Source organism: Balaenoptera acutorostrata, chromosome 17 (assembly GCF_949987535.1).
Source record: "Balaenoptera acutorostrata chromosome 17, mBalAcu1.1, whole genome shotgun sequence".
Classification (NCBI taxonomy): Eukaryota; Metazoa; Chordata; class Mammalia; order Artiodactyla; family Balaenopteridae; genus Balaenoptera; species Balaenoptera acutorostrata.
In genome coordinates this window covers 70,091,017-70,117,618 of record NC_080080.1, presented here as the reverse complement: position 1 = coordinate 70,117,618, position 26,602 = coordinate 70,091,017, and the positions used below count along the sequence as shown (strand labels likewise).

The following is a 26,602-nucleotide window of genomic DNA, read 5'->3' as shown; positions in this document are numbered from 1 at the left end:
TTTTTTTCAATCCAGTATCGCTGTCTCCAATACCTTGTTTTTCTGTCATTCCTTTTCTTGCTTTCTCCCCTTCCTCATTTTTTATGTGTATATTTTACTTTACTATTTAAAAAAATAATTAATTAATTAATTTATTTTTGGCTGTGTTGGGTCTTTGTTGGTGTGCGCGGGCTTTCTCTAGTCGCGGCGGGCAGGGGCTACTCTTCGTTGCGGTGTGCGGGCTTCTCATTGCAGTGGCTTCTCTTATTGCAGAGCACAGGGTCTAGGTGTGTGGACTTGTAGTTGTGGCATACGGGCTCGGTAGTTGTGGCTCGCAGGCTCTAGATCGCAGGCTCAGTAGTTGTGGCACACGGGCTTTGTTGCTCCACGGCATGTGGGATCCTCCTGGACCAGGGCTCAAACCCGTGTCCCCTGCATTGGCAGGCGATTCTTAACCACTGCGCCAGCAGGGAAGTCCCTTAGCTACTATTTAATGGAAGTGAAATATACTTTATACCTTATTTCTTATATCAATATATGCCCCAAACTTAATCTGTAAAGAATTACTCAAAACAAGTAATGGAAAAACTTTTTCTACTCTGTAGCCCATGATTGATTTGTAAAAATTCAGTGGCCACAGGCAGAAAAAAAAAAAAGGAAAAATACCTTCAGTAGGGCAAAAACATTACTTTAAAGAAAATGTTTTGCTAATATTAATAATAAATACTGATAATAACTAATTCTGTGGAGAGCTTTCTGGTTTTCAGAGCACTGCTGTATATGTGATGTTGTACACATCCAGGAGGGTTGCATTTCTTCAGAATATGGGTATGAGGATTTCAAAGTTAATAAAAGTTCCAGAGGAGAGCAGCAGGCAAACACCTATGATTCTTTTATCTGTTTTCCTCATGCCAAGACCAAACTTATCACAGGGTGTAAGGGAAAATTGGGAAATACAAATTATGGATTAATTCATACATATTCTTAATTGCAAAGCTGAAAGTAATTGATAATGCATTACCTGGTATTTTTATTTCCCACAGCATTTCCTCACCTTCAAAGCTTGATACCATTCAGCTTTGTATATCCATTTAATTTAACTATTTGTACCTTCCATCTTATTCTTTGCTTGATCCATGTTTACTGTTGCTTAGATATTTCATTTTTCCATTTTTGGAAATTTTTCTTATGATAAGACTGTATTTACTCTTTAGGTTTTAGAAAATATTTTTTTTCTTACTATGAAGCTTTGACAGCAGTTCCCTTCTATATATTAAAAATCCTTCCCAAACTTTCATATCCAGGAGGTAACAAATATGGAACATCCAGATATGTGCCTGCATCTACATGAAGAAATGCTGTCTTTTGGGGAATAATTAGAAGAACAGTCAGATGTCCAGAACCCACTGCAGAGCACTTTAATCTTGCTGAGACCAATGTCTTTGTATATAAAATGGTGTCTCGAGTTCTGCCTACTTCATTATTCATCAGATATTTATTGAGTCATGGGCTAAGTTCTGTGCTAGACTCTAATGTATTCAATAAATAATTTATATGAAAAATATAAGGACTTGTTTTAAAAATATACAGGCAACCCTAAACTTTCTGACATTGCTTCTTACTATTTGACCTTAGGCAAGTCTGTATCCTCATTCATAAAGTAAGGATAATTAGGATTAGTTGTTGTGGGATATAAAGTGCGTGGAACAAAGCAGGTAAAGAATAAATGTGTTAATTCTCTTCCTCTTTGCCTGCTCTGCCACCCCTCAGCTAATTCACTTTCTCTTAATTTTGGTCAACAGAGAGCAAAAATTGTTGTAAGGGAGAATAAGCTTCTGATCCACTGACAAGTAATTGACTTCGTAAAAGAAAGCTCTCTTCAGAAGTTGTAACTTCATCCTTCAGTCCTGGGCCCCGGATTATGCCCTCTTCACAGCATTTGTTCCACAGCTTTTGATACAGCCATAATTATTTTATGTGAGAGTTTCACTGTATTTCTCTTAGTTTAAAAAGCTCTAAGGATGGAATTGTGCATTGCATCTTTGTACATCGTTGAATATGATGCCCATCATCCAAAAATTAATAATAGCAATAAGAGAACTTTAAATTTATATAGATAAAAAGAATCCTGTAGATTTTTGTTAATTGTTCCTCACTTGATAAATGACCCTCAACATACTCCTTCCAGTGTATGTTTATTTAAGACTAAACTAATCCTGTGCTGCAATATGATTACCCTTTGGATACGCTCTGGTTGTTCATTGCCTTCCTGTCTTTAATAAAATGCTTTCACTTTCCTGCCCTTCAGTAAGTTACTAAAGGGAGCAGACACTTTTCTGGACAGTCTCTGTATGATAAATGATCATGTCACGCTATCACTTAGAGGAGTGCTGAAAAATACTAAGGAGCCAGTTCTATTTCCCATGCAGGGCTGGTGCCTCAGCTCCTGTATAGGAGCCTGCGGCACTGGCAGTGCTCTCTCTACAATTAATGATGGCCGCTGATGAACCTGTATTGGACCAGAGTGCTCCAATCTTTATCGGAAACGTCTAGCCCAACTGTCCTAACTAAATCTAAAGACAGCCATTTGTCATCTCCCTGACTGCCTGTCATCATCTGCCTGGGAAAATCTATAATTTTTGGCTTGTTCCTGACTAAACTGTGGAGTGAATAAATTTATCTTTGGGTTACTCTGCTTGTCAGGATCAATATTGAGCAGAGGTTGAATAAATTAGAAACTGGAAAAACATGACAGGCCGTAGTGGTTTGTTCGTTTGTGTCTTATAAATCAAATATTTAGTTTATTTAAGAGGCAAGCATGTCAAATTTTTGATTTCCACCATTCATTCTAAGATGCTTTACCTCATGATAAATGGTCATCAGAAAACCAATGAAATAAATCACTGATATATCTGACTGTGAGATGAACTTTTCAGATCATTTTATTGATTTAGCAAACTTTGCAGAAATAAAAACTGTAGGTAAAGATTAAAATTTTTTTTCTTTCAAGTTTTTATACATTTTTGCAACCATGATATTTGACTTAATGTGTCAGCAAGATATATAATGTTGGCCCTAGAAAAGTTCATGGCTCATCAAGCTACTTGCAGAACTCCAAGTTTTATTATAAATAGTTATTAAAGAATTTAATATTTTAATACATTGCTGCATGCTTATTTAAAGGAGTTACAGAAAAAAATGGAAAGAAATGTTAATCAGAAGGCAATCTAGGCAATCTCATCCATGATGACAGTTTCAGTGGCCAGTTAACCAATATGCTGAAGACTCCCACATTCTTCTTTCCACTGAGCTCTGGCGTCATATAACCAATTGTCTTACTGATACTTTCTCTAGAACAGTTCAAAGACACCTCAGATTCTATATGACCAAAACTCATGATCTCTCTCTCCCCTAAACCTGACTCTTGAGTTCCCTATTTTCATTGTTCAAGGCAAAGCTATGGAACCATTCTTGACCTCTCCCTCTTCCACACTCCCTATATCCAACTCACCATCAAGTCTTGTCCACTTTACTTCCTAAACAGATTTCCAGTCTGTCCACTCACTTCATTTTTACCTGTTCAAGTTTCCACCATCTCACACTTCCTAACCAACCTGGCCTCTTTCAGTCTATTCTCCACACTGTATCCACACTGATCTTTTTAAAATGCTAATCTATAATTACATCACCCCTGGCTTAAATACCTTCAGTGGCTCCCTACTGTTCTTGGATAAAGACAAAACTCTCTGTCATGGCCTATGCAGCTCATCTGCCCACCAGCCTCTATTTGCCCTATGCTCCATCTTTACTGTCTCTGCTTCCCTTTCCTCATCTTTGTCATACTCTTACCTGCCCCAGGGCCTTTGCACATGTTATTCTCTTTACCTGGTAAGCCCTTCTGTTCTCTCAGAGGTCAGCTCAGCAATACCTTCCTAAGGGAAGCCTTCACTGGGCTCCCTAAGGCAAATCCCCCAGTTATAGGCTCTCAGAGCAACATACTTCTCCTTTGTTGCACTTGCCACGGATGCAATTTTACTTTTGTTTTTGGGTAATTACGTGCTTAACGTTTCTCTTCCTCTCAATGCTGAGAGCTCTTTGAGTCCAGGGACTGCATCTGTTTTTTGCTCACTACTGTCTCCCCCATTGTCTAGCAAGTGCTGCCACATGGTAGGTGTTTTGAATGAATGAAGAAGAAGAAATAATGAATGCATGCATGATTGAATGGTTTAGAAGCAGGACAAGAATTTTAAACAAGAAATTATATGGAACTGTTTTGAAAAGTTTGCTGATTAGGGGCGCTGAAGACATAGAGAAAGAGAGAGGAAAGACAGGATTTATCTTTTGTTTTTTCCTCTACTCCTTTGCCACTCTCACCTTCTCCTCCCCCACCCCAAGTCTCTGCCCTGGACTTTGGACTAGGGAATAGGAGAGATGATGGCAGGGTTAGAGGATCTTGGAGGAAGGAGTCCTTGGCAGCTGTGAGTCTGTAGAAGTGAGAGGAAAGGGAATGAAATCCCAAACAGCCGAAAGGACAGAAGCCACTTGGCCCAGCTTCTTCCAGGTCCTCATGCAACCATCCTAAGGGATCATTATTTTTTTCATTTTTTTCTTTTTTCATGTATTTTCTGTAGATGCATATGAGGAACCTACAATGTCCATTTAAAGGCAGCTGGTCTAAGTGCTAAAAACCTTTGGTAATTGTAGTGGTTTTGTGAGAATTCTCTAATGACGTCCACTTCTTTTTCCCCATGGCACAAAGCTGTCTGTTGTTGAAGACTTAGTTAGGATGGATGTCAGCGACTTTATGTACGGCACATTGAGCTTTCTCTCCCATGGCGCAGGGTTAGATGTCAGCAGCTTTTGGGCAACTTCAATCAATGAGTATAAAGAATGGAAAAATTAAATCCAAAAAATGGAGATGCTGATCCCAGGAATATATACAGAGAAATAAATTAATATTCTGATGCTAACATTCATATCCTTTGACTAAGCCTTCAGAGGGTGATTTAAAATGGACCACAAAAGCACATTTCAAACGACCCGTAGGCAAGTCTATATTTAGGCTTCCAAGAAGCTATGTCTAGGCATTTTTAATTGCTTGTGTCTTCTTGCTAGAAGTAAAAGAACTTCAGATTTCATCCTCACTCCCTGAATATCTTTCCTTGCTCTTAAAGGCTCTCAGTCTAATGGGGGATATGGTGATATACAATAACAATGATATTAACCATTTGTTCCTTACCAGCCGTTCACTGTTTTTTAAATTATGTTCTTTTTTTTTTTAATCAAAGCAATACAATCAACACAGTTAAAGAATCAAATAAGACCATAGGGTTTATAACAAAATGTAAAGAGTACTTTTGGGCTTAAAACAAAACCACATTCAACTTCTTCAGCTATTTCTTTCTTTTTTTTTTTTTTTAAACATACATTTTATTTATTTATTTTTTAAAGATTTATTTATTTATTTTTGGCTGCATCAGGTCTTAGCTACAGCAGGCAGGATCTTCGCTGAGGCATGCGGGATCTTTCGTTGCGGCACGTGGGCTTCTCTCTAGTCATGGTGTGCGCTTTTTCTCTTCTCTAGTTGTGGCGTGCAGGCTCCAGGGCGCATGGGCTCTGTAGTTGTGGCGTGCGGGTTCCAGAGCCCATGGGCTCTGTAGTTTGCGGCATGCAGGGTCTCTAGTTGAGGCGCACGAGCTCAGTAGTTGTGGCGGGCAGGCTTAGTTGCCCCACGGAATGTGGGATCTTAGTCCCCAACCAGGGATCAAACCCACGTTCCCTGCATTGGAAGGCGGATTCTTTACACTGGACCACCAGGGAAGTCCCACTTCAGCTATTTCTATGCACACTTACCTCCACATTGCTAAATAACAACTGCTATTTATTGATTTTTAAATCTTAGGTATTTACTGAATTCCTACTATGGAAGATGATGATTTAGTTTTCATAAGTATTACTCCAACCCCTACGACTCTTCCCTTCCTCCATCCTGTCAACAGAGTCATACTTAAATTAATAAGATTAATATCCATTGACCATATTACTAAGATCACTTAAGTATTATTCAGAGCTAAACCACATAATGCACAATGGTTGCTTCTTATTTTCCCTAGAGTTAAAAATTGGTTGGTTATTTATTTGCTTAGTTTTCTATGTATTTATCACCAATTCAGCCTGAGGCAACCTGGGCTAGTAGATGTTTTCCTAGGACATTCCTTCACTTCAAATTCCCTTCAGATTCTTTCTGGGAATTTCCTTAACCTTTCTTCTGTTTCCTAGATCCCATGTCTTCCCTTTTCCTATTTTCCTCTCCTGTTTAGGTGGAACACATTTTCCAAGAACTGCCTAAAAAACGTATGTGGGACATAAATTTTTTTGAAACCTTGCATTTTTAAAATGTTTCATACCTCCATAATTGCTTGAAAAATTGACTGAGTATATAATTCTAGATTGAGAATACTTTTAACTCAAAAATTTGAAGACATTATTCTACTGTCTTCCAGATTGAAAAGTCTGATAATTCTGATTCCATTTTGATTTCTGATTCTTTGTATTATGATCCTCTTTTCCTCTGTAGAAGTATTTAGGAACTCTTTACTCCCGGTGTTCTAAAAACTTTTAAGGATAGAGCTGGGTGTGGGTTAGTTTTCATCCACTGTGCTGGCATTTGGGAGACTGTTTCAATCTGGAAACTCATGTCCTTTGGTTCTGGAGACTTTTTCTAATATTAAAATTAACTATTGAATTATAATTTACATATAACAAAATACATTTATTTAAATGACCAAACCATGTACATCCATACAATGACCACCATAATCAAGAAAGAACATTTTTGGGCTTCCCTGGTGGCGCAGTGGTTAAGAATCCACCTGCCAATGCAGGGGACACGGATTCGAGCCCTGGCCTGGGAAGATCCCACATGCCGCGGAGCAACTAAGCCCATGCACCACAACTACTGAGCCTGCCCTCTAGAGCCCGCGAGCCACAACTACTGAGCCCCCGTGCCACAACTACTGAAGCCCGTGTGCCTAGAGCCCATGCTCCGCAACAAGAGAAGCCACGACAATGAGAGGTCCGCGCACTGCAACGAAGAGTAGCCCCCACTTGCCGCAACTAGAGAAAGCCCACGCACAGCAACAAAGACCCAACACAGCCAAAAATAAAAACAAATAAATAAATTAAAAAAAAAAAAGAACATTTTCAGCATCCCAAAAGATTCACTATGGCCCTTTCCAGTCAGCCTCTTACCATTCCCATCAGACAGCCATTGATCTGCTGCTACTATATACATTTGTTTTCACTTTTCAAGAGTTTCATATAAATGGGGTCATACTGCATGTACTCTTTTTTTTGTCTGGCTTATTTCACTCAGTATAATTGGTTTTTTATCCATGTTGTCATGTGCATCAGTAGTTTATTCTTTTTATTGCTGAGTGATATCCCATTGTATGGAACACAGTTTGTTTCTCCATTCCCATTTGAGGAAGATTTGGTTGTTTCCAAAATTACAAATAAAGGTACTATAAATATTTGCATACAGGTATTTGTGTGAACATAGGTTTTCATTTCATTTGGGTAAATACCTAAGAATGGGATTGCTGAGTCATATGGTAAGTGCATTTTTAACTTTATAAGAAACTGTTAAACTGTTTTCCAAAAAGGTTGTACCATTTTACATTTTCCTCAGCAGTGAATGAGGGTTCCAGTTGTTCCACATCCTCATCCAAAATTGATACTGCCAGTCTCTTTATTTTTAGCCATTCTAGTGTGTCTGTAGTGGTATCACATCTTTGTTTTAATTTGTATTTCCCTGATGAATAATGATACTGAGCATCTTTTTTTTGTTTATTGACCATTAGTATATGCACTTTTGTAAGTTTTTGTTGAAATCTTTAGCCCATTTTTAATGTATTGCTTGTCTTCTTACTATAGAGTTGTAAGAGTTTTTAAGAATATATTTTGGATAAAAATTGTTTGTCAGGTACATGATAGCTAATATTTTCTCTCTATGGTTCACTGTTTCATTAATAATGTCTTTCAAAAAGCAAGTTTTAAATTTTGATGAAGTCTAGTTTATCAATTTTTTATAGGTCATGTTTTTTGTGTTCTTTTAAAGAACTCAAATGTATGTTTTTTTTCTAGAACTTTTATTTTTTAGCGGTTAAATTTGGATATGATATATTTTGAGTAAGTTTTTGTATATGGTATGAAGGGTGAAGGCTCACTATTTGGATGTCCAGTTGTTCCACCAGCATTTGTTGAAAAGATTATCCTTCCCTCATTGAATTATCTTAGAACCTCTGTAAAAAAAAAATCAGTTGAACATAGGTATAGATTTATTTATAAAGTCTTTAATTTGTTTCCTTGATCTCTGTATCCATCCTATGCCAGTACCACACTGTCTTGATTATTACAATGTTAAAGTCATAAAATCAGGTAGCATAAGTTCTCCAACATTAATTCTTTTTACCAATATTGTTTTGGTATTTTAGGTCCTTTGCATTATCATGTAAATTTTAGAATCAGTTTGTCAATTAAAAAAAAATCTGCTGGGATTTTGACTGGGATTATGTTGAATGTGTACATTAATTTGGAAAGAATTAGCAACTTAATAATATAGAGTCTTCCAATCCATGAAAATGTTATTTCTCTTCATTTATTTAGGTCTTCTTTAATTTCTCCCAATATTTTATAGTTTTTATTCTATAGCTCTTGCATGTATTTTCTTAAATTTATTCCTGAGTATTTAATCTTTCTTGACATAAATTGTAAATGGTATTTTTAAAAAATATCATTTTCCAGTTGTTCATTGCTAGTATGTGAGAATTGATTTTTTGCATATTGACCTTGTATCCTATGACATTACTAAATTTATAAGTTCTAATAGCTTTTTATAGATTTGTGATTTTAAATATATACCCAATCATGTAGTCTGCAGATAAAGATAGTTTTACTTCTTCCATTCCAAACTGAGTGTTGTTTCATTTTCTTGACTTATTGCACTGGCTAAGCCTTCTATAAAGCAGAGTAAACATCCTTGCTTTACTCCCTGTCTTGAGGGGGAAAGAATCCAGTCTTTAATCATCAAGTATGATATTTTTGTTGATTTTACATGAATGCCAATTATCAGGTTAAGTTCCCTTCTATTTATAATTTGTTGAACTTTTAAAAATGCATTTTGTGCATCTATTGAGATGATCATAGAATATTTCTCCTTTAATTTTTTTGGTGCATCACATTGATTTTTTAAAATATTTATTTATTTATTTGGTTGCACCAGGTCTTAGTTGAGGCAGGTGGGCTCCTTAGTTGCAGCATGTGGATTCCTTAGTTATGGCAGGTGGACTCCTTAGTTGTGGCATGCAAACTCTTAGTTGCGGCATGCATGTGGATCTAGTTCCCTGACCAGGGATTGAACCAGGCTCACTGCATTGGGAGCGCAAAGTCTTATCCACTGTGCCACCAGGGAAGCCCCCATCACGTTGAGTTTTTGAATGTCAAACCAGTCTTTGATTTCTGGGATAAATCTCACTTGGTCATCATGGATAATCTTTTTATATATTGCTGGACTTTTTAAAAAACTTAATTAATTTATTTTTGGCTGTGTTGGGTCTTTGTTGCTGCGCACGGGCTTTCTCTAGTTGCGGCGAGTGGGGGCTACTCTTCACTGTGGTGTGTGGGCTTCTCATTGCAGTGGCTTCTCTTGTTGCAGAGCACGGGCTCCCGGTGTGCGGGCTTCAGTAGTTGTGGCACGCAGGCTCAGTAGTCGTGGCTCGTGGGCTCAGTGGTTGTGGCTCGTGGGCTCTAGAGCTCAGGCTCAGTAGTTGTGGCGCACGGGCTTAGTTGCTCCGTGGCATGTGGGATCTTCCCAGACCAGGGCTCGAAACTGTGTCCCCTGCATTGGCAGGTGGATTCTTAACCACTGCGCCACCAGGGAAGTCCTATATTGCTGGATTTTATTTGATAATATTTTGGTAGGGACTTGTGAATCTATGTTCATGAGGGATATTGTTTTTATTTATTTTACTCATTGTAGTTTTCTTGTAATAGTGTTGGGGATAGGATGATGCTAGCCTGATAACAGGAGTTGAGAAGTATTCCCTGCTTATCTATTTTTCTGAAGTAGTTTTTGTAGTTTTGATATAGTTTCTTTTTTAAGTGTATGATAGAATACATCAATGGAGCCATCTGGGCTGGGAGTTTTCTTTGTGGCAATGTTTTTATTTATAAATATGATTTATTTAATAGATTTATTTAATAGACACAGAGCTGTGATTTTTGAACCACAGCCTCTCTGGTTCAACTGCTTCACAAATTAAACCTGTCCCCTCTAACTTTGTTTTTAAGGTGTCTTAGCCTTTTAATTTTCCCTTCTCTTGTCCTTTAGTTTATACACTGAAATTTCAGGTATGGGGAAGTATTTCATGAAAAGCCTGAAATTTCTCAATCCATAACATGGAAATAAGTTTCTAACAGGTATGTGGGGCTTTGGTTGCAAGAAAAAACAATGCAAATACCTGTTAAATACTCTATTCTGAAATATGCAAAACACACAGTTGACCAGACCTAATCTCACTATTGCCAAATTCAGTGCATTTCTGTTAAGCTCTTATCTGCCCTCATGTCAGCCACTCAACAGCATTCAAGTCAAGTGGCCATTCCCTCTTCCTTAAACCTCCTTTTTCTCTTGTCTTCTCCTACATCATTGACTCCTACTACTGCCTTCTCATCTAAATGGTCTCTAAATATTGGAATGGCCTCATTTATTCTTTTTTTTTTTTTTTTTAAATCCACACAAATACAGTCTATTTATTTTCAACAATAATGACAGTGTGATTTAATGGGGAGGGGAAATATTGTTAATAAACAATGTTGGGACAATTAGATATCTATATATTAAAAAAAACTCTGTAAACTTTAAACCCTAATTTATACTACGCACAAAAAATTATTCAGGATGTGTACACATTTGAACATACAAGGTTAAATGATAGGGTTTCTAGAAGAAAACATTGGAGAATATCTTCTTGACCAGTAAGCAAAATTCGTTTAAAGGACATTAAAAAGCACTACCCCTAAGAGAGAAAAAATTGATAAATTGGACTTTATGAAAGTGAAAAACATTTGCTCTTCAGAAGACACTCTTCAGAAAGTTCAAAGGCAAACTGCAAGCTTGGTGAAAATATCTGCAAAAACACTTTTAAACAGACCCTCCCAAAGAAACATATATGAAACGCTAATAACACATTAAAAAAAAAGCTTACATCATCAGTAATTGGATAAGCATACATTAAAACCACAAAGAGACACCACCTTACACACACTTAGATGGTTAAAATTAGAAGTCTAACAATATTGGAGAGGATGTAGAACCTCTGGCACTTGGTGGTAAAATGATATATCACTTTGAAAGCTATTAGGCAATTTATTATAGGGTTATATATTCAACTACATTATATCCCAGCTAATCCATTACTAGGTTTTTACCCAAGATTAATGACAATATACTGTACAAGAATGTGTATGGTGTCTTTGTTTGTGATAGGCAAAAACTGGAGACAACTCAAATATCCATCAACAGGAGAATGTATAAGCACACCATGGTATAGCCATGGAATAATACTCAACAGTAAAACATAAACTACTCATATATGCAACACCATGGATGAATCTTAAAAACATGTGAGTGAAAGAAACCAAACACATATGACTCCATTTACATAATGTTCTAGAACAGACAGTGGAAATCAGAACGATGGTTGCCTCTGGGGTCTGGAATGTTCACTGAAAGATGCATGAGGGAACTTTCTGGGGGTGGAGGAGATGTTAAATACTTTTTTGATTTGAGTAGTGACTATGTAGGTTTACACATTTGTCAAAATTTGTCAAACTGTATACTTAAAATTTATGCATTTTATTACATGTAAATTATACCTCAATTAAAAACAGAGTATGGGGGCTTCCCTGGTGGCGCAGTGGTTGAGAATCTGCCTGCTAATGCAGGGGACACGGGTTCGAGCCCTGGTCTGGGAAGATCCCACATGCCACGGAGCAGCTGGGCCCGTGAGCCACAATTGCTGAGCCTGCGCGTCTGGAGCCTGTGCCCCGCGACGGGAGGGGCCGCGATAGAGAAAGGCCCGCGCACCGCGATGAAGAGCGGTCCCCGCACCGCGATGAAGAGTGGCCCCCGCTTGCCGCAACTGGAGAAAGCCCTCGCACGAACCGAAGACCCAACACAGCCAAAAATAAATAAATAAATAAATAAATAAATAAATAAATAAATAAATAAGAAAATCCTTAAAAAAAAAAAAAAAAAAAAACAGAGTATGGGAGAAAAAATTAAATAAAATTGCTCCTCCCTGTCTCCTCTGACTGCCTTTACTTTCAGAGATAACCACCATTAACCACATACATCATATTATTTAGTTCTGTTATAGCACTTCTCCAATTTGTTACATATGTATGCATGTGTATGTATAAGTATATGTATATATAAAATTGTTTAGCTTCCATTTAAATGTGTGGGTTCAGTGCTCATTATAGGTCTTTTTTTCTTTTTTTTTTTTTTACCACAACTTCTCATTCATTCTTGTATGGCTAGATTTTGTCATCAAATTTTTTCTTCTAGGGGATTACTGGGTGCTGTATTTCCTGAGTTCTTGTGAATCCGTGAATGCCTGTCTGACACCTTTACACTTTTTTTTTTTAACATGTTTATTGGAGCACAATTGCTCTACAACGGCGTGTCACCCCTGCTATACAACAAAGTGAATCAGCCACACATACACACACATCCCCATATCTCCTCCCTCCCACGCCTTCCCCCCACCCTCCCCACCCCACCCTTCTAGGTGGGCACAGAGCACCGAGCTGATCTCCCTGTGCCATGTGGCTGCCTCCCACCAGCCATCCATTCTACACTTGGCAGTGTATACATGTCCATGCCACCCCCCACTTCGTCCCAGCCCACCCCTCCCCCTCCCCATGTCCTCAAGTCCACTCCCCATGTCTGCATCTCCATTCCTGACACCTTTACACCTGAACAACATTTTGTTGGGCCTGCAATTTTTGGATCACACTTTTTTCCTTCAGAAACTCACATATGCTTTCCCTTCTTTCCCTGTATTTTAATGTTGCTATAAAGAAACATGAGGCTAGCCTTATTTATCAGCCTTTTAAGTAAATATTTTTTGTTTCCTCCTTTCAGATGCCTAAGGATTCTCTCAATTTTTTTTTTTTTTTTTAATATTCAGTAATTTACCAGGGTTGATCTTGGTAGTGTTCATTCTGTCTCAAATTTCCTACAACATGGTCTACTTGGAATGTGCTTTTAATTATGGAGATTTAGTTCTTCCTTCATTTAAGGGAAAGTTTTTTTTCCTATTTTATCTTTCATTTTTTTTATACCACTTGTTATATCTCTACTTCAGGGATACCAGTTATCCTTTGTTTAGTGTCATCATCGGAAGATATCTATTATCTTGCAGTTATTTTAATGCATTTATCCTAAGTACCCAGGTGCCAGCTCTCCGCCTGTCTCCCATATTGTGAGCCCTAGGGCCTCTGATAGGAGGCCTTGCAGACCATCCAGAATGATCGGATCCTGCCCAGGCATCACCATATCTGCAGCGGGACCTCTGCCCCATGCCCCTGGGAACCAGCCCAAGCTCTAAGACCAGCTTTTCAGCAGCAATGGCCTCACCGTGGGCTTGGCCAGGTTTTCCTTTGTCCCTCAGTCCTTCATTTCAGCTCCCGTTTCCTATAGGTTCTGTTCTCTTTCATGCCAACTCAGATCTCAGAAAAGGATCTGGGATTGACCACCAAGCCCCCTTCTCCTAAGTTGCCCTTCTAATTTTTTAGGTCCCAAACTCTTCGCTGTGTTTGCAGACCTCAGACCAAGCTGTGGGGAGTTGAGGGGTTTTCCCACTGACTGCCCCCATGTGTTGGGTGGTCAAACTTACTCATCTTGCCAACTCCTTGCAACCTATTGGTCTCACATCTCCAGTCTCAACCCCTATGGCCCTGATTCCTGGGAAGCACCTGTTCTTTTCATCCAAGGGGGGGACCTTCAGGAGTGCTGCTCCGTTCCCTACCTGCCCACTCACTTCCCTACCTGCCTACTCTGAAGGGCACCTGGTTCCTCACTCATCAAGGTTTCTCCTCTCAGGCGGTTGGTGCTCTGCAGAAGCCTCATTTATTCTTTATCTTTGTCTGTCACCCAGTCGAATGACTCTTAAGTATCATTTAAATGCTGTTGACTCCCAAACTTTCCAATCTTGCTTTTCCTTTGAACTCCAGATGCCTACTTTACACGTGCATTTCAATATCGAATAGGCATCTCTATAGAAGGAATTCTTTTATTCCTTCCCTTGTATCCCCCAACTTGTAAAGGCTACCATACCACTGTCTCCTTAGTTCCTCACACAAAAACCTTGATTCTTCTTTTCTTTATTCCTACACATCCTACTAATCAGCAGATTCCATGAGTTCAACCTAAATATACCTTCAATCCATCCACTCCTTTTTATCTCCAAGCAGCCATCTTCTCTTACTTAATCTTTGCAGTAGTCTCCCAACTGACCTTTTTGCTGTCATTCTTGTAACCCATTCTTCACATAGCTGATAGGGAAATCTTTAAAAAATATAATCTTTTCGGTGACTTTCTACTGCACTTAGAATATAGTCTACCTCATGACCATGGCCTAAAAGGACCTTTATTCTAAGTGCAGTGACTTTCTGTTGCACTTAGAATATAGTCAACTTCATGACCATGGCCCCTATACCTTCCTTTCTAATCTCACGTTAACTTGGCCTTAGAGAATCATTGTAGGCAAAATAGCTTGGTTTTAATGTCATTCAGAAAAACTTCCTTTGGGAGTATTTATAGGCTAGCATTTTTGTCCTGTTAAACTCTCCTTTTCTATTCAGAGTTTAAAGCATAATAGAATAAGACTTTAAAAGTAATGACAATAACTGCATTGAATCTTGGTAATTATGATAATTAACAACTAACCAGATCTTTCAAGATATATTCATATATTCACCACTCATTACTGAACATTTGCCAAGCATTGTGCTTAGAACCTGGCCTTCAAAAACATTTAGGGAAAATACTTATCTTGCAGATTTGGGAGGCTGGATTTCTCCACCATTCTCTCCCCAGGAAAGGTGAGCTGCTGTCTTTAGCCACTCTGTTTCCATTTCCCATGGGGTGAATGTTGAACACTGTGCACATCCCAGGTCCTCTCTACTTAATCAAATACCTAAACTCCAGGCTCTGTCACTTTGAATAGGACCACATATATAGTATACAGTATCTTATATAAGACTACCCATCTATCACAGTATGGATACAAATACTGTGAAATCATAGGAAAATTAAATAATTCTGATGAATACAAAATGCCCAATGAAAAAGCGTAGAAGAGCAGTCTAAAATTTAAAATATTTTGAATGCAGAATTGATCCCATGAACTTCTTAATTCCTTCATGTTGTAAGTTGAAATGACTAATTAAGTCATGCTTCCTTATTTCTTTTTATTTGAAATATCTACCATGATTGTTCAATGGCATTTTGAATATTTTGGGGAATTCATTTGTAGTAGAATAATATTTCTTTTCATAATTATCTACTGCTTACAGTAGTTACGAGATGAGCCAGGTAATAGTCCTGAATTTGGAAACAAGACCAGGGGTAACTTTTTTAGGGTCAGAGGATAGCTGTCTGAAAGTGGTTTTGAAATAAGAGCTCTGTTTATGGGAGAAAGAAGCCTATTCTTCCTTCTATGGTCCTATGTAAAGAAATTATATCACAGGGCTTCCCTGATGGCGCAGTGGTTAAGAATCTGCCTGCCAATGCAGGGGACACAGGTTCGAGCCCTGGTCCAGGAAGATCCCATGTGCCACGGAGCAACTAAGCCCGTGAGCCACAATTACTGAGCCTGCGCTCTAGAGCCAGTGAGCCACAACTACTGAGGCCTTGCGCCACAACTACTGAAGCCCGTGTGCCACAATTACTGAAGCCTGTGCACCTAGAGCCCATGCTCTGCAACAAGAGAAGCCACCACAATGAGAAGCCTGCACACCGCAATGAAGAGTAGCCCCCGCTCGCTGCAACTAGAGAAGAGCCCATACGCAGCAACGAAGACCCAACACAGCCAATAATAAATAAATAAATAAATTTATTTAAAAAAAAAAAAGAAATTATATCATAGCCCACCCCATTGTCAAACCAGAAACTGTGAGGTTTTGGCAATGGTTAAGCTCACAGATGACTGTTTCCAGGAAGCCTTCCCTAGCCCCAGGCTAAGTTAGTGATACCACAATACTTATGAAAACAGAATCACATTGTAGTCTTATCACTTGTTGACTATGGGTTTTTTTTTAATCCCTGGGACTCTACTCTTTCTTCCTCTGTTCTTTCAATACATGGAGTAGTATAGTACCCGGCAAATGTGTAGGTGCCCAATACATGTTTGAATGAATGAGTAATTGAATGAATATGGCATGATATGGCATAACATGACATGAATATAGCTAGTGCAAACTAGAATAAATTAAAGATCCAGGTGTTCCCCAAGGAGGAGCAGCCGGGAGAGAGTTCAGGTCTAATCACAGTTACTAGAAACTCATTCGTTGGGAGATCAGAGTTAAGGGGCAAGAAATCTAGTCTCCAGAGGGAAACATTTGATAGAAAAATAATATAGAGTGGAAAAAGTATATACTTCCTTCTCAGAGAAACATTTTTCTGTTGGTGAGGGATGGAGGCATTGGGGTATGGAAGAGAAAACCAGGTAAGACAGCAGAATTATGCAAATAAATGCATTAAGAAGTAAAGATTCATAAACTAGTTTTAGGACAAATTCAGAATAGTTTAAAAAGTAATACATTTTATAGTTATTTAGCAAAATAAGTATTTTTCAATCACAATTTAATGTAAATATTAAAAAATTTTTCCTTTACCTTACCTTCACATGCAGAAGTTGGTTGTCAACTGCTATGAGCTGATTAAGATTCTCCAGTATTTCTAAGCCTCTTATGTCATCAATATTGTTATTGCTGATATTCAATATAGAGAGGGATTTCTGTAAGAAAGGTAACTAAATTAGGGTTAATAAATAGTCTAATTAAATACTATATATAGAAACAAGAAATCCTAATCTGTGAAAAATTAAAAATTTATCAGTTCAGGCTGTTTTGCTCTTTAGGCAAGAAAATAAAAATCCTTGGAGATTATATCATATCTTTTTTCAGATGGAATTTTTAGAACTATAGTAATTGTAATGTAACTTACTATTTTTGTCTAAAGTTCCTTTGTAAGTCCAATTTTTCTGTTCCAAGATATAAGAGAAATTTATTGAAAGAAGCCAAGAAAGAAGCAAAGAGAGAAAAAAGATGTCCCAATAAGCAAATGATAACACAATATAGAAAAAATGGTTATTTCAGTTCAAGCAAATTATCATTTTGTGTTAAATATCACTAAGATTAGGGAGAAATAATTTTTTGTTTGTTTGTTTGTTTTGGGTTTTTTTTGGCCACATCGTGTGGCATGTGGGATCTTAGTTCCCAACCAGGGCTCGAACCCGCGCGCCATGCATTGGAAGCGTGGAGTCTAACCACTGGACCGCCAGGGAAGTCCCTGGGAGAAATAGTTTTTATCTTTATTTTTCTAAATAGGAAACATGACCAAGAATTGAAAGAATATCTGATTTTTATTTTTATCTCTATCTCTCCATATAGTTTTCTCTTGGTAATCCATATGTTCAGAAACCAGTTAAAATAATAATTATCTAATTAACAAGAAGTTCAACATCAGCCGTTAATGAGGACATAAATATACAATAGAGCAACACTAAATCAGAGCCATCTTAAAATCTAAGGCCCGGGATTCTCTACCAATATGGAGACTACCCACCCAGGTGTCCACACATAGCTAACCTTTAGAGAAGATACTTCCTGATACTTTTTAAGACCTGATGTACAGCTTAAAAAGTATACCTTATATTTAGAATTTCAGAATCTGCTTGAATCTGCTGCAAAAATGAGCAAGCAAAAAAACGTTTTCGGTAATAATCTGTAATAAAACTATCCATCTCCACAGTGGCGTGAGTCTGCTTGGTTCAGCTGAGGTTGAGCTGAGACACAGTTGTTTCTATGGGATAGTAGGGAGGGTAGGACAGAAATCAGATCACTCCTTTCTTTTTCAATTTATAGCACTACCCCTCAATTGTTATAAATTTCGTTAAAAAAACCTTCTGTTGCCCTCTGTTTTTGGGCCCTCTAAAGTAAAACCAACGAAATCTGTTCCATTTACATTCCTTGCCCCAGAATTGAAAGTAGCATATCCTATCACATCTCATTTTGAGGATCAGTAAAAGCCTCCACGGCACCCTCTGGCTCCCTGCTTCTCAACTCATTGTGAAACATCTATGTGATTTGACCGGTTGTCAGGTGACAGCTGGAACCTCATATCTGTGCTCTCAGTTCTACCTGCTTTGGATGAGGCAGAGCTGTACGTAATGCAACCTACAATCAAATCAGGATCCAGGGAAAAAATGACATCATTATAATGATTCTCTAGGTTGTTTAAATTTTTCCAAATAACTGTGCTTTCCTCTTTCCTTAGGCTTTTTTCCTAAAATTTTAAGTTTTGAGTTATCATGCTCACACCAAGGTCAAAATAGGAATGAGTTAACATCTGTATTAGAACTTCATACTTTATATAACCTTTTCTCATCCTTCTTTTGATCCTTCCAGTTACCCTAGGGGCAGGAATTATTATTCCCATTTTATAGCTGCTGAGTCTCTGAGAAATTATGTAGGAAAAATTAGTTTTAGTTCTCAAATTCTCAACTGGCCATATAAACATGCAGAGTATTACAATGTCCAGATATACCTTCCTTTTTTCATTATAAGTATTGATCACTATATTCTTTGTCAGAATACTCAAATGTGGCCTTACTGCCAGAGAATGAAGAGTTCTTGGATCAAACAGGAGCTTTTCTCCAAGGGGAAGCCTCTGACTCTCAACATGAAGCTCTCTTAGTCCTTCTAAGCCTTCCAAGCCTTCTATGACAGCAATGTAGTTGCCTCCCAGATATCTGCAAAATATAAACCATTTATTAAAATTTATTTTTTTTTACAGCAGGTTCTTATTAGTCATCCATTTTATACACATCAGTGTATACATGTCAATCCCAATCTCCCAGTTCATCACACCACCACCACCAACCCCCGTAAACCATTTTAAAATAGACATTCTGAGAGCATCATGGTCTAGAAGTGATAAAAACATAATAACAAAATCATGGAGCTATGTGAAAATTATACGGTTGACCATTGAACATTGTTGGGGGTGTGTGGTTAGGGGCGCTGACCTCCCTGCAGTGGAAAATCTGCATATAACTTGTAGTGGGCACTCTGTATCTCTGGTTACTTTGCATTTGCAGATTCCACCAACCATGGATCATGGCTCGTGCAGTCCTGTATTATTTACTATTGAAAAAAATCCATGTGTAAGTGGATCTGCACAGTTCAAACCTATGTTGGTCAAGGGTCAACTGTACGTGCAGAATGTTCTCTTTATATTGAATCAATGAAAAGTTTATTTATTTGGTTCTTACACTTAATTAAGTCTGAGAAATGTTTATTTTTTTAAAGTGAGAGAAATAGTCCTGTCTACCAGTGCTCCTGTTGTGTTGAAGTGCATAAGAATCACCTGGGTCATAGGTTTAAAAAGGAAGATTTCTGAGCTTAACCTCCAGAGATTCTGATTTGGTTACCTAGGTTGGAACCCAGCAATCTGCATTTTTTAATTGACATATAGTTGATTTACAATATTGTGTTAGTTTCAGGTGTACAGCAAAGTGATTCAGTTATATATATATATTTTTCAGATTATTTTTCCATTATGGGTTATTATAAGATATTGAATATAATTCCCTGTGTTATATAGTAAAGCCTTGTTGCTGATCTGTTTTGTATAGCAATCTGAAGTTTTAATAAGCATCTCCCACCCCACTTATTTTCCCCATTCTGAGGCACTTGGCCTGCTTTTTGAGAAGTACTGATCGTTCCTCCAATCTGGGGAAATTGGATCCACTGGACCTCATTGTTTAAAATCATCATAGGCAGTAAATGCCTTTTACAATCACATCTATATCAACATTACCAGCTCTATGACCCTGCCCTTTTGAGATGTGTGATTCTAAAAGGCACAGAACTCATTTGGGTTCCATGGAAACTTTTTTCACCAGTTGAGCCTAAATAAGCAGGTTTCAGGTATCCCTATAAGCCCTTAAGACAACTCACCCTCTTTCAAAAGAAGTTATCAGGGTTAATAAAACACAAATTGTCAAGTATTACATGTATAACTATTTATTTAGTACTAATAATACTGCAAAAGAATAAAAATGAGGCAGATAAAGGAAATGCCTGCATGCAAAAATATTACTGTAATGATGACAATTACATTACTTAGAAATAAAAGCACTTACAGTTTTTCCAGTTTCTTTAATGACCCGAGGTTCTCTATACATGAAATACAATTGTTTTGTAGGTATAAGTGGGTCAGATTTGTGGCATAATTCAGGTTAGTGATTTGACTAATACAGTTATCATACAAATATAAAACACTAAGATTTTTGCAAAGAGAGAGGTCTTCCTAAAAGAAAAATAAAAACAGGTGATACTTAATTTCTCCTGAAAACTTGTGTTTTTAAGAAAGTTTTTCACTTAATCATTCTACACATTTCATTAAGGTTAATATAAAAGAACAGAATTCCTCTGTTCTTAACACAGTCAAAACGAGATTAGAATGATTACAAAATTAGTTCTAGGTTTTAGTGTTCTGTAACCTTATCAATAAAATTGTGTTTGTTAAGAAAGATTTTCCTAGGGCAAGCAGTTTTCCTTGGAAGCAATTAGGCTCCTCTGGAAGTTGAAGCATCTAACAAATTATTGCTTCAACATTATGAATCAGGGCTTAATCTTTCTGTAGGATTGGAAATAAACTGTTGTGGTTTATAATACTGAAAAAGCACTGGAAGTCACCTAGATATTCAAGAACAATGGATTAATAAAGAAACTATGATAATGCTATTGAAGGGAATACTGTATAACCATTAATTATCCTTTAATTTCTTTAGTAATATCTTGTAGATCTCATAACAAAATGGAAACAGTATATTCAACATGACCCATTATTGTAAAATTATATGAATACATGCCTAGAAAAAAGACTGAAAGGACATCACCGAAATGTTAACAGTGGTTTTCTATGCATGGAAGGATTTCAAGTCAATTTCTTTCTTTTTATATTTATTTTATATGTATTTATATGTGTTTTATAAATGAACACCACTTACTTTTGAGGTAAGAAAATAAAGGTATTTTAAAAAGTCTGTCATTTCTTGTGTGGTGGTAGAGTTAGTCTAGAGTAAGTAGGCAAGAGGTAAAGTGAAATTCTGCTCAAAAATATCTCAGCTTTCATTAAGTCAACAAGATCTTTTAAAATACAGCCACATCTTAGGAACCGGTTGAATTATTTAAACCAGTTTGCTTTTGTCCTAACAGAGGTCCTCCACACTGAAGGAGCACTGATTGTGCGGGGCCAAAAGTACATTAAGTGGAAGCTCTCCGGAGAAAGCTGTCTGTGATGGTATGATGAGGCAGAGTTCTCTGGGCAATAAAAAGGAAACATGAGGTTTGGGCAGTTAGGGAGAATGCTCACCTGGAAACTGGAAAGGAATATAGAATGGGAGCTGAAGAAGGTTTCTGCAAAAAAAAAACCCCTGACTGTCTTAATTGACAATTTTGCCTGGAGCTTTTGTGTTTTTTTCATTCATTCATTCATTCAGTTAATATTTATTAAAGCACTTAATATGAGTCGGGCACCGTACTGGATAGGGGATTTGGAGTGATGTGAAAAAAAAAGACATGATCCCTGCCCTCATGTAGCTTATGCTTCCAAGAAAATTTTGCTTATCTGTAGTCTTTAGCATTTTATTGTAGACAACGGATACCAATACAAATGGCCTAAAAGGGTTATTGCTGCCTTTAAAATTTCCCAAATTAAAGCCAAAAACTAGCTTAGCACAGAGAAAATTAGCTTAGCACAGAGTATATATCCAAGTTAACATAATCTTGTCTGATATAACTGACATGGTATAACCTACATTTATATAACCAGTCAAATTATGTGCAAAAAGATGTCACTGTTCATGTTTTGAAATATGGTACTTACATATAATTCTTAATATTTTGATATGTTAAAAATTCATATTCCAAGGCTTTGGAATTATCCAAAACTAATTATCTTTGAAATTATTTTCCAGCATATACTTCCAAATCTAGTTTGCTATACTGTAAAGAATTTTAGGGGAACATATATATTTAACACATATATTTAACAATTACAATGGTGTATTTTATAGAGGCTTAATTTTTAAAGTTTAACATCACAAGCAGGAAACTAAAATAAAAACATAATATAAAGCTGACTAATCAAAATATAATTAAAAAGAAGGTATGCCCTGATACCAGTTTCTAAACTTTACATTGTTAATTATATAAAAATAGGAAATAATTTCACAGTTCTTACAATTGCATCTATATTTTTGGCTGAAAAATTTATATGAGTTATTTTCTTCAGGTATTGTAAAGTGGTTTCTTCTTTTCGGGGTTTAAGATTGCTCTTTTTGGCAATTAGATCCAAGGTCAGTCGAACCATGATTTCTCTATAAATCAAATTCTTGGCAATAGCTCTCTTCTGGTACCATGTTAAGAAGCAGGTTTAGGTATTGTTTTATCCCCAACTTTCTAAAAATTAAAGAAAAAAAGGAGTATTATGTACATAGCAATTTAGGAAAAATTATTTTGACTCACTCTGTAATTTTCTCACATAAAACTATTTGATAAACTAGTTCATAGACATTTTTAGGGATATTTAGGTTTTTTCTAAGTTTATAGCCTCAATTTTTTTCATAAAAAGATTTGAAACACCAAAATTGATTAAATCACCATACACATTCACTTTTACTTTTAAATCTTTTCCTCTCCCTAGTGTTGACTTGTTATTGTGGGCATCTTTTAAAGGATTATTTTTCTCTCTTGGAGTTGAAAATGACCTCAGTATCATTTAGTGTTCTCACATGAAGAAACTAAGGCCCAGAGAGAGATCTGTCTCAAACCACTCAAGTTAGTGACAGTTGAAAATGAGACCAAATGATCATACTTATTAGTCTCCCAAGTCAGAACACATGGTATGAAAACCTTGAGCATATTCACAGGACAGTGGTGAAAATACTTAAAAATGGAGCTGGCCTTGACATTTTATGTTACTACAACTGTAATCCAGAAAGAGGCAACATAATGCAGTGTTTCTCAACCCAGACTGCCTGGGTTCAAACTTTGGCTCCACTGCTCACTGGTTAGGCAATCTTGGGCATGTTACCTCAGGTTCTTATAAAAGTAGGATAATGGTACCTACTTGCAAGGGATATTGTGAGGATTACATGAGATAATCATGTACAGAGTACCTGGTACATAGGTCAATAAATGTTTGCTGTCATTATGCTACAATTGTTTTGTTCACAGATAATTGTTCATTGTTTCACCTGGAATATATTAAGGCTGTTGAATAAGGAAAACATGCTATTAATAAAATATTGCTTTATGTAAGATATCCATATCTGGTCCATAAGTTTGAGATAACCTATTGTTTTCAATCATCCAGAAATATAGCTATTTAAGTGATAAATATCCCAGTTTCCCCAATTGTGTTTTATATTCTCTTATTCAATATGTAACCAAAAATACGGTTTAAAATTAAGCATTTTTACTCCAATGTATCTGGAATTTCACCAACCAAACACCTCAATTTGTGTGGTATTCTGGACGTGAAATAAATGCTTAGGAGGAAAAAATGAATTCAGTGAAAGATAAATTTGTGTTCTCACACATTGGCATATAATTACCCAGGCTATATTATATAAAATGCCCACAATAAAGTATTTTAAGATACAGAATGTATCCTTAGGCTCTTCAGAATGCAAGATATAATCTACAGAATAAAATTATGAAATCTTCATAGATTTTTGAAATTTCCATAAATTCATTATTTTTATAACAAAAATTTAAGCTTATTGTTTACAGATGAAATTTCAAACATGACAAAATAATATTCTGAACAAAGTTTCTAGTTAAGTATAAGTAACTTTTCTTAATCTTACCTTAAAAATATTTCATGATAAAGAATAACACCACACCCATGAATCCATAGGTCAGCTGAAAATATAAAACATTACAAATACGTTTGAACCCCTCTGTATCTTTCTCTCTCTCCATTCTCAAATTTAGGGTTTATTCTAAATTTAGACATCCCTATTCATGTCTTTATACTTTTGCTACAGCTATGTGTGTATCTAAACAATATATGGTACTGTTTTTTACATTTTTACAGTCATAAATGGTATTATTTTGATTCCAACTTTATTTTTTAAAAATATTTTGGTTGTGAGAATCATCGGAGTTGATGTGTATTAGCTCTAGGAAATATGCACTGTTGTATAAAATCCTATTGTAGGAAATGTATTTCTTCTGATGATAGATTTTTTGGTGTTTTAATTTTTTGCTTTTGCAGTGTTGCTTTTATGGCTCTTGTATATACAACATCTTTAGCACATGTGCAAGAGCTTCTTCAAGGTTTAAAACTAAGGATGACTGTTCCTGACATTTTCAACCTTACTGTATATTGCCAAATTTTTCTCCAAAGAATTTTACCACTGGCAGTTAAGAGAGTTTCTATTGCTCTACAATGTGGTTTACACCACTGTCAACCTTGATATTTGCAGTTTTTAACTTTTTGCCAATCTGGTGGGTGTGATATATCTCATTGTTTTTCTTTTCTTAGAGATTTTTATTTATAAAAATGAAACAAAAATGGATTTGGATTTGCCATTAGATGAGAGTCTTTTCCTGTTATTGACCATGTGGAATTCCTTTTCTGTTAATTGTAGTTTCTTATATTTTGCCTATTTTTCCTTTTGGGTTCTGTTTCTATAAATAATTTTTAGATACATGTGTATTTCTATCAGATACTAATATTTTATTGATTATATAGTAGCAAATATCTATTTCCAGGCTGTAGCTTGTCTTTTCTCCTTGATTTTTCAGTTTGTTTTTAATGGCATCTTATAAAAAATGGAAGCTGTATTTTTTAATATAGTAAAATGTATCAAGAAATTTTTTGCTCATGTTTTATGCTTTTTGTAGCTTATTAAGTAACTCCTTCCCTATCCTAATTTTAGGAGAAAGACCTATATTTTCTTCTAAATATATTAAAGTTTTGCTTTGCACATTTTGGTCTTAATCTAGAATTGATTAATGTATAAGAAGTGAGATAGAGACTTAATTTTATTTTTTTCTTATGGAGAACCAATTATCCCAGCATATATACATGGTTCATTTCTCATCTATTCATTTATGTATCTATCCCCAGGTCAACCCTGTCTAAATTAGTACAGCTTAATAATATCGCTCCACCTTGGTTAGTCTTGGTTCTTAACTCTTTTTTTTTTTTTTCATTTATTTATTTATTTATTTATTTATTTATTTATTTATTTATTTATGGCTGTGTTGGGTCTTCGTTTCTGTGCGAGGGCTTTCTCTAGCTGTGGCAAGTGGGGGCCACTCTTCATTGCGGTACGCGGGCCTCTCACTATCGCGGCCTCTACTTCTTGCGGAGCACAGGCTCCAGACGCGCAGGCTCAGTAGTTGTGGCTCACGGGCCTAGTTGCTCCGCGGCATGTGGGATCTTCCCAGACCAGGGCTCGAACCCGTGTGCCCTGCATTAGCAGGCAGACTCTCAACCACTGCGCCACCAGGGAAGCCCCTTAACTCTTTTTTATTTTCCAATTTTTTTATTGTGGTAAAATATAAAATTCACCATCTTAACCATTTTATAAGTGTACAGTTCAGTTTTACTAAATACATTTATAATATTATACAACCATTGCCACAATCTATCTCCAGTACTCTTTTCACCTTGCAAAACTGAAATTCTATCCCTGTTAAATAATAATTCTCCATTCTCCCCCCTCCCCCCTGGCCCAGGTAACCACCATTCTATTTTGTCTCTATGATTTTGATGACTCTAAGAACCTCATATAAGTAGAATAATATTTTATTTTTGTGACTAAGTTTATTTCACTTAGCATAATGTGCTCAAGGTTCATCCTTATTGTAGTATAAGTCAGAATTTCCTTCCTTTTAATGATTGAATAATATTCCATTGTATGTATTTACCAGATTTTGCTTACCATTCACCCATCTATGGACATTTGGGTTGCTTCCATGTTTTAGCTATTGTGAATAATGCTGCTGTGAACATGGTGTACAAATAGCTCTTCGAGACTGTGTTTTCAATTCTTTTTGGTATATATAAAGAAGCAGAATTGCTGGATCTTATGGTAATTCTACTGCTCATTTTTTGAGTAACTGCTATATTGTTTTCCACAGCGGCTTTACCATTTTACATTCCAACCAACAGTGCACAAGAGTTCCAATAACTCCACATCCTCACTAAATATGTATTTTTGATAGTAGCCATCCTAATGGGCAT

At 36.5% G+C, this 26,602-nt stretch overlaps 2 protein-coding genes across 2 annotated transcripts in view; one reads left to right on the top strand and one right to left on the bottom strand.

The window, feature by feature from the left end:
• Window positions 1–26,602, top strand: part of CSPP1 (centrosome and spindle pole associated protein 1) — a 226,232-nt gene that overhangs the window by 40,189 nt on the left and 159,441 nt on the right. The gene's annotated exons all lie outside the window — the stretch shown is intronic.
• PPP1R42 (protein phosphatase 1 regulatory subunit 42) overlaps window positions 1–26,602 on the bottom strand; it is a 51,317-nt gene that overhangs the window by 16,543 nt on the left and 8,172 nt on the right. The window contains exons 2-6 of the mRNA XM_057531767.1: window positions 24,213–24,267; window positions 22,583–22,800; window positions 20,478–20,644; window positions 18,944–19,082; window positions 16,950–17,066 (exon numbers count right to left, since the gene is read on the bottom strand). Of these exons, the coding sequence (XP_057387750.1) occupies window positions 16,950–17,066; window positions 18,944–19,082; window positions 20,478–20,644; window positions 22,583–22,711 (552 nt within the window). The 5' untranslated portion in view covers window positions 22,712–22,800; window positions 24,213–24,267. The remainder of the gene's footprint in view (window positions 1–16,949; window positions 17,067–18,943; window positions 19,083–20,477; window positions 20,645–22,582; window positions 22,801–24,212; window positions 24,268–26,602) is intronic.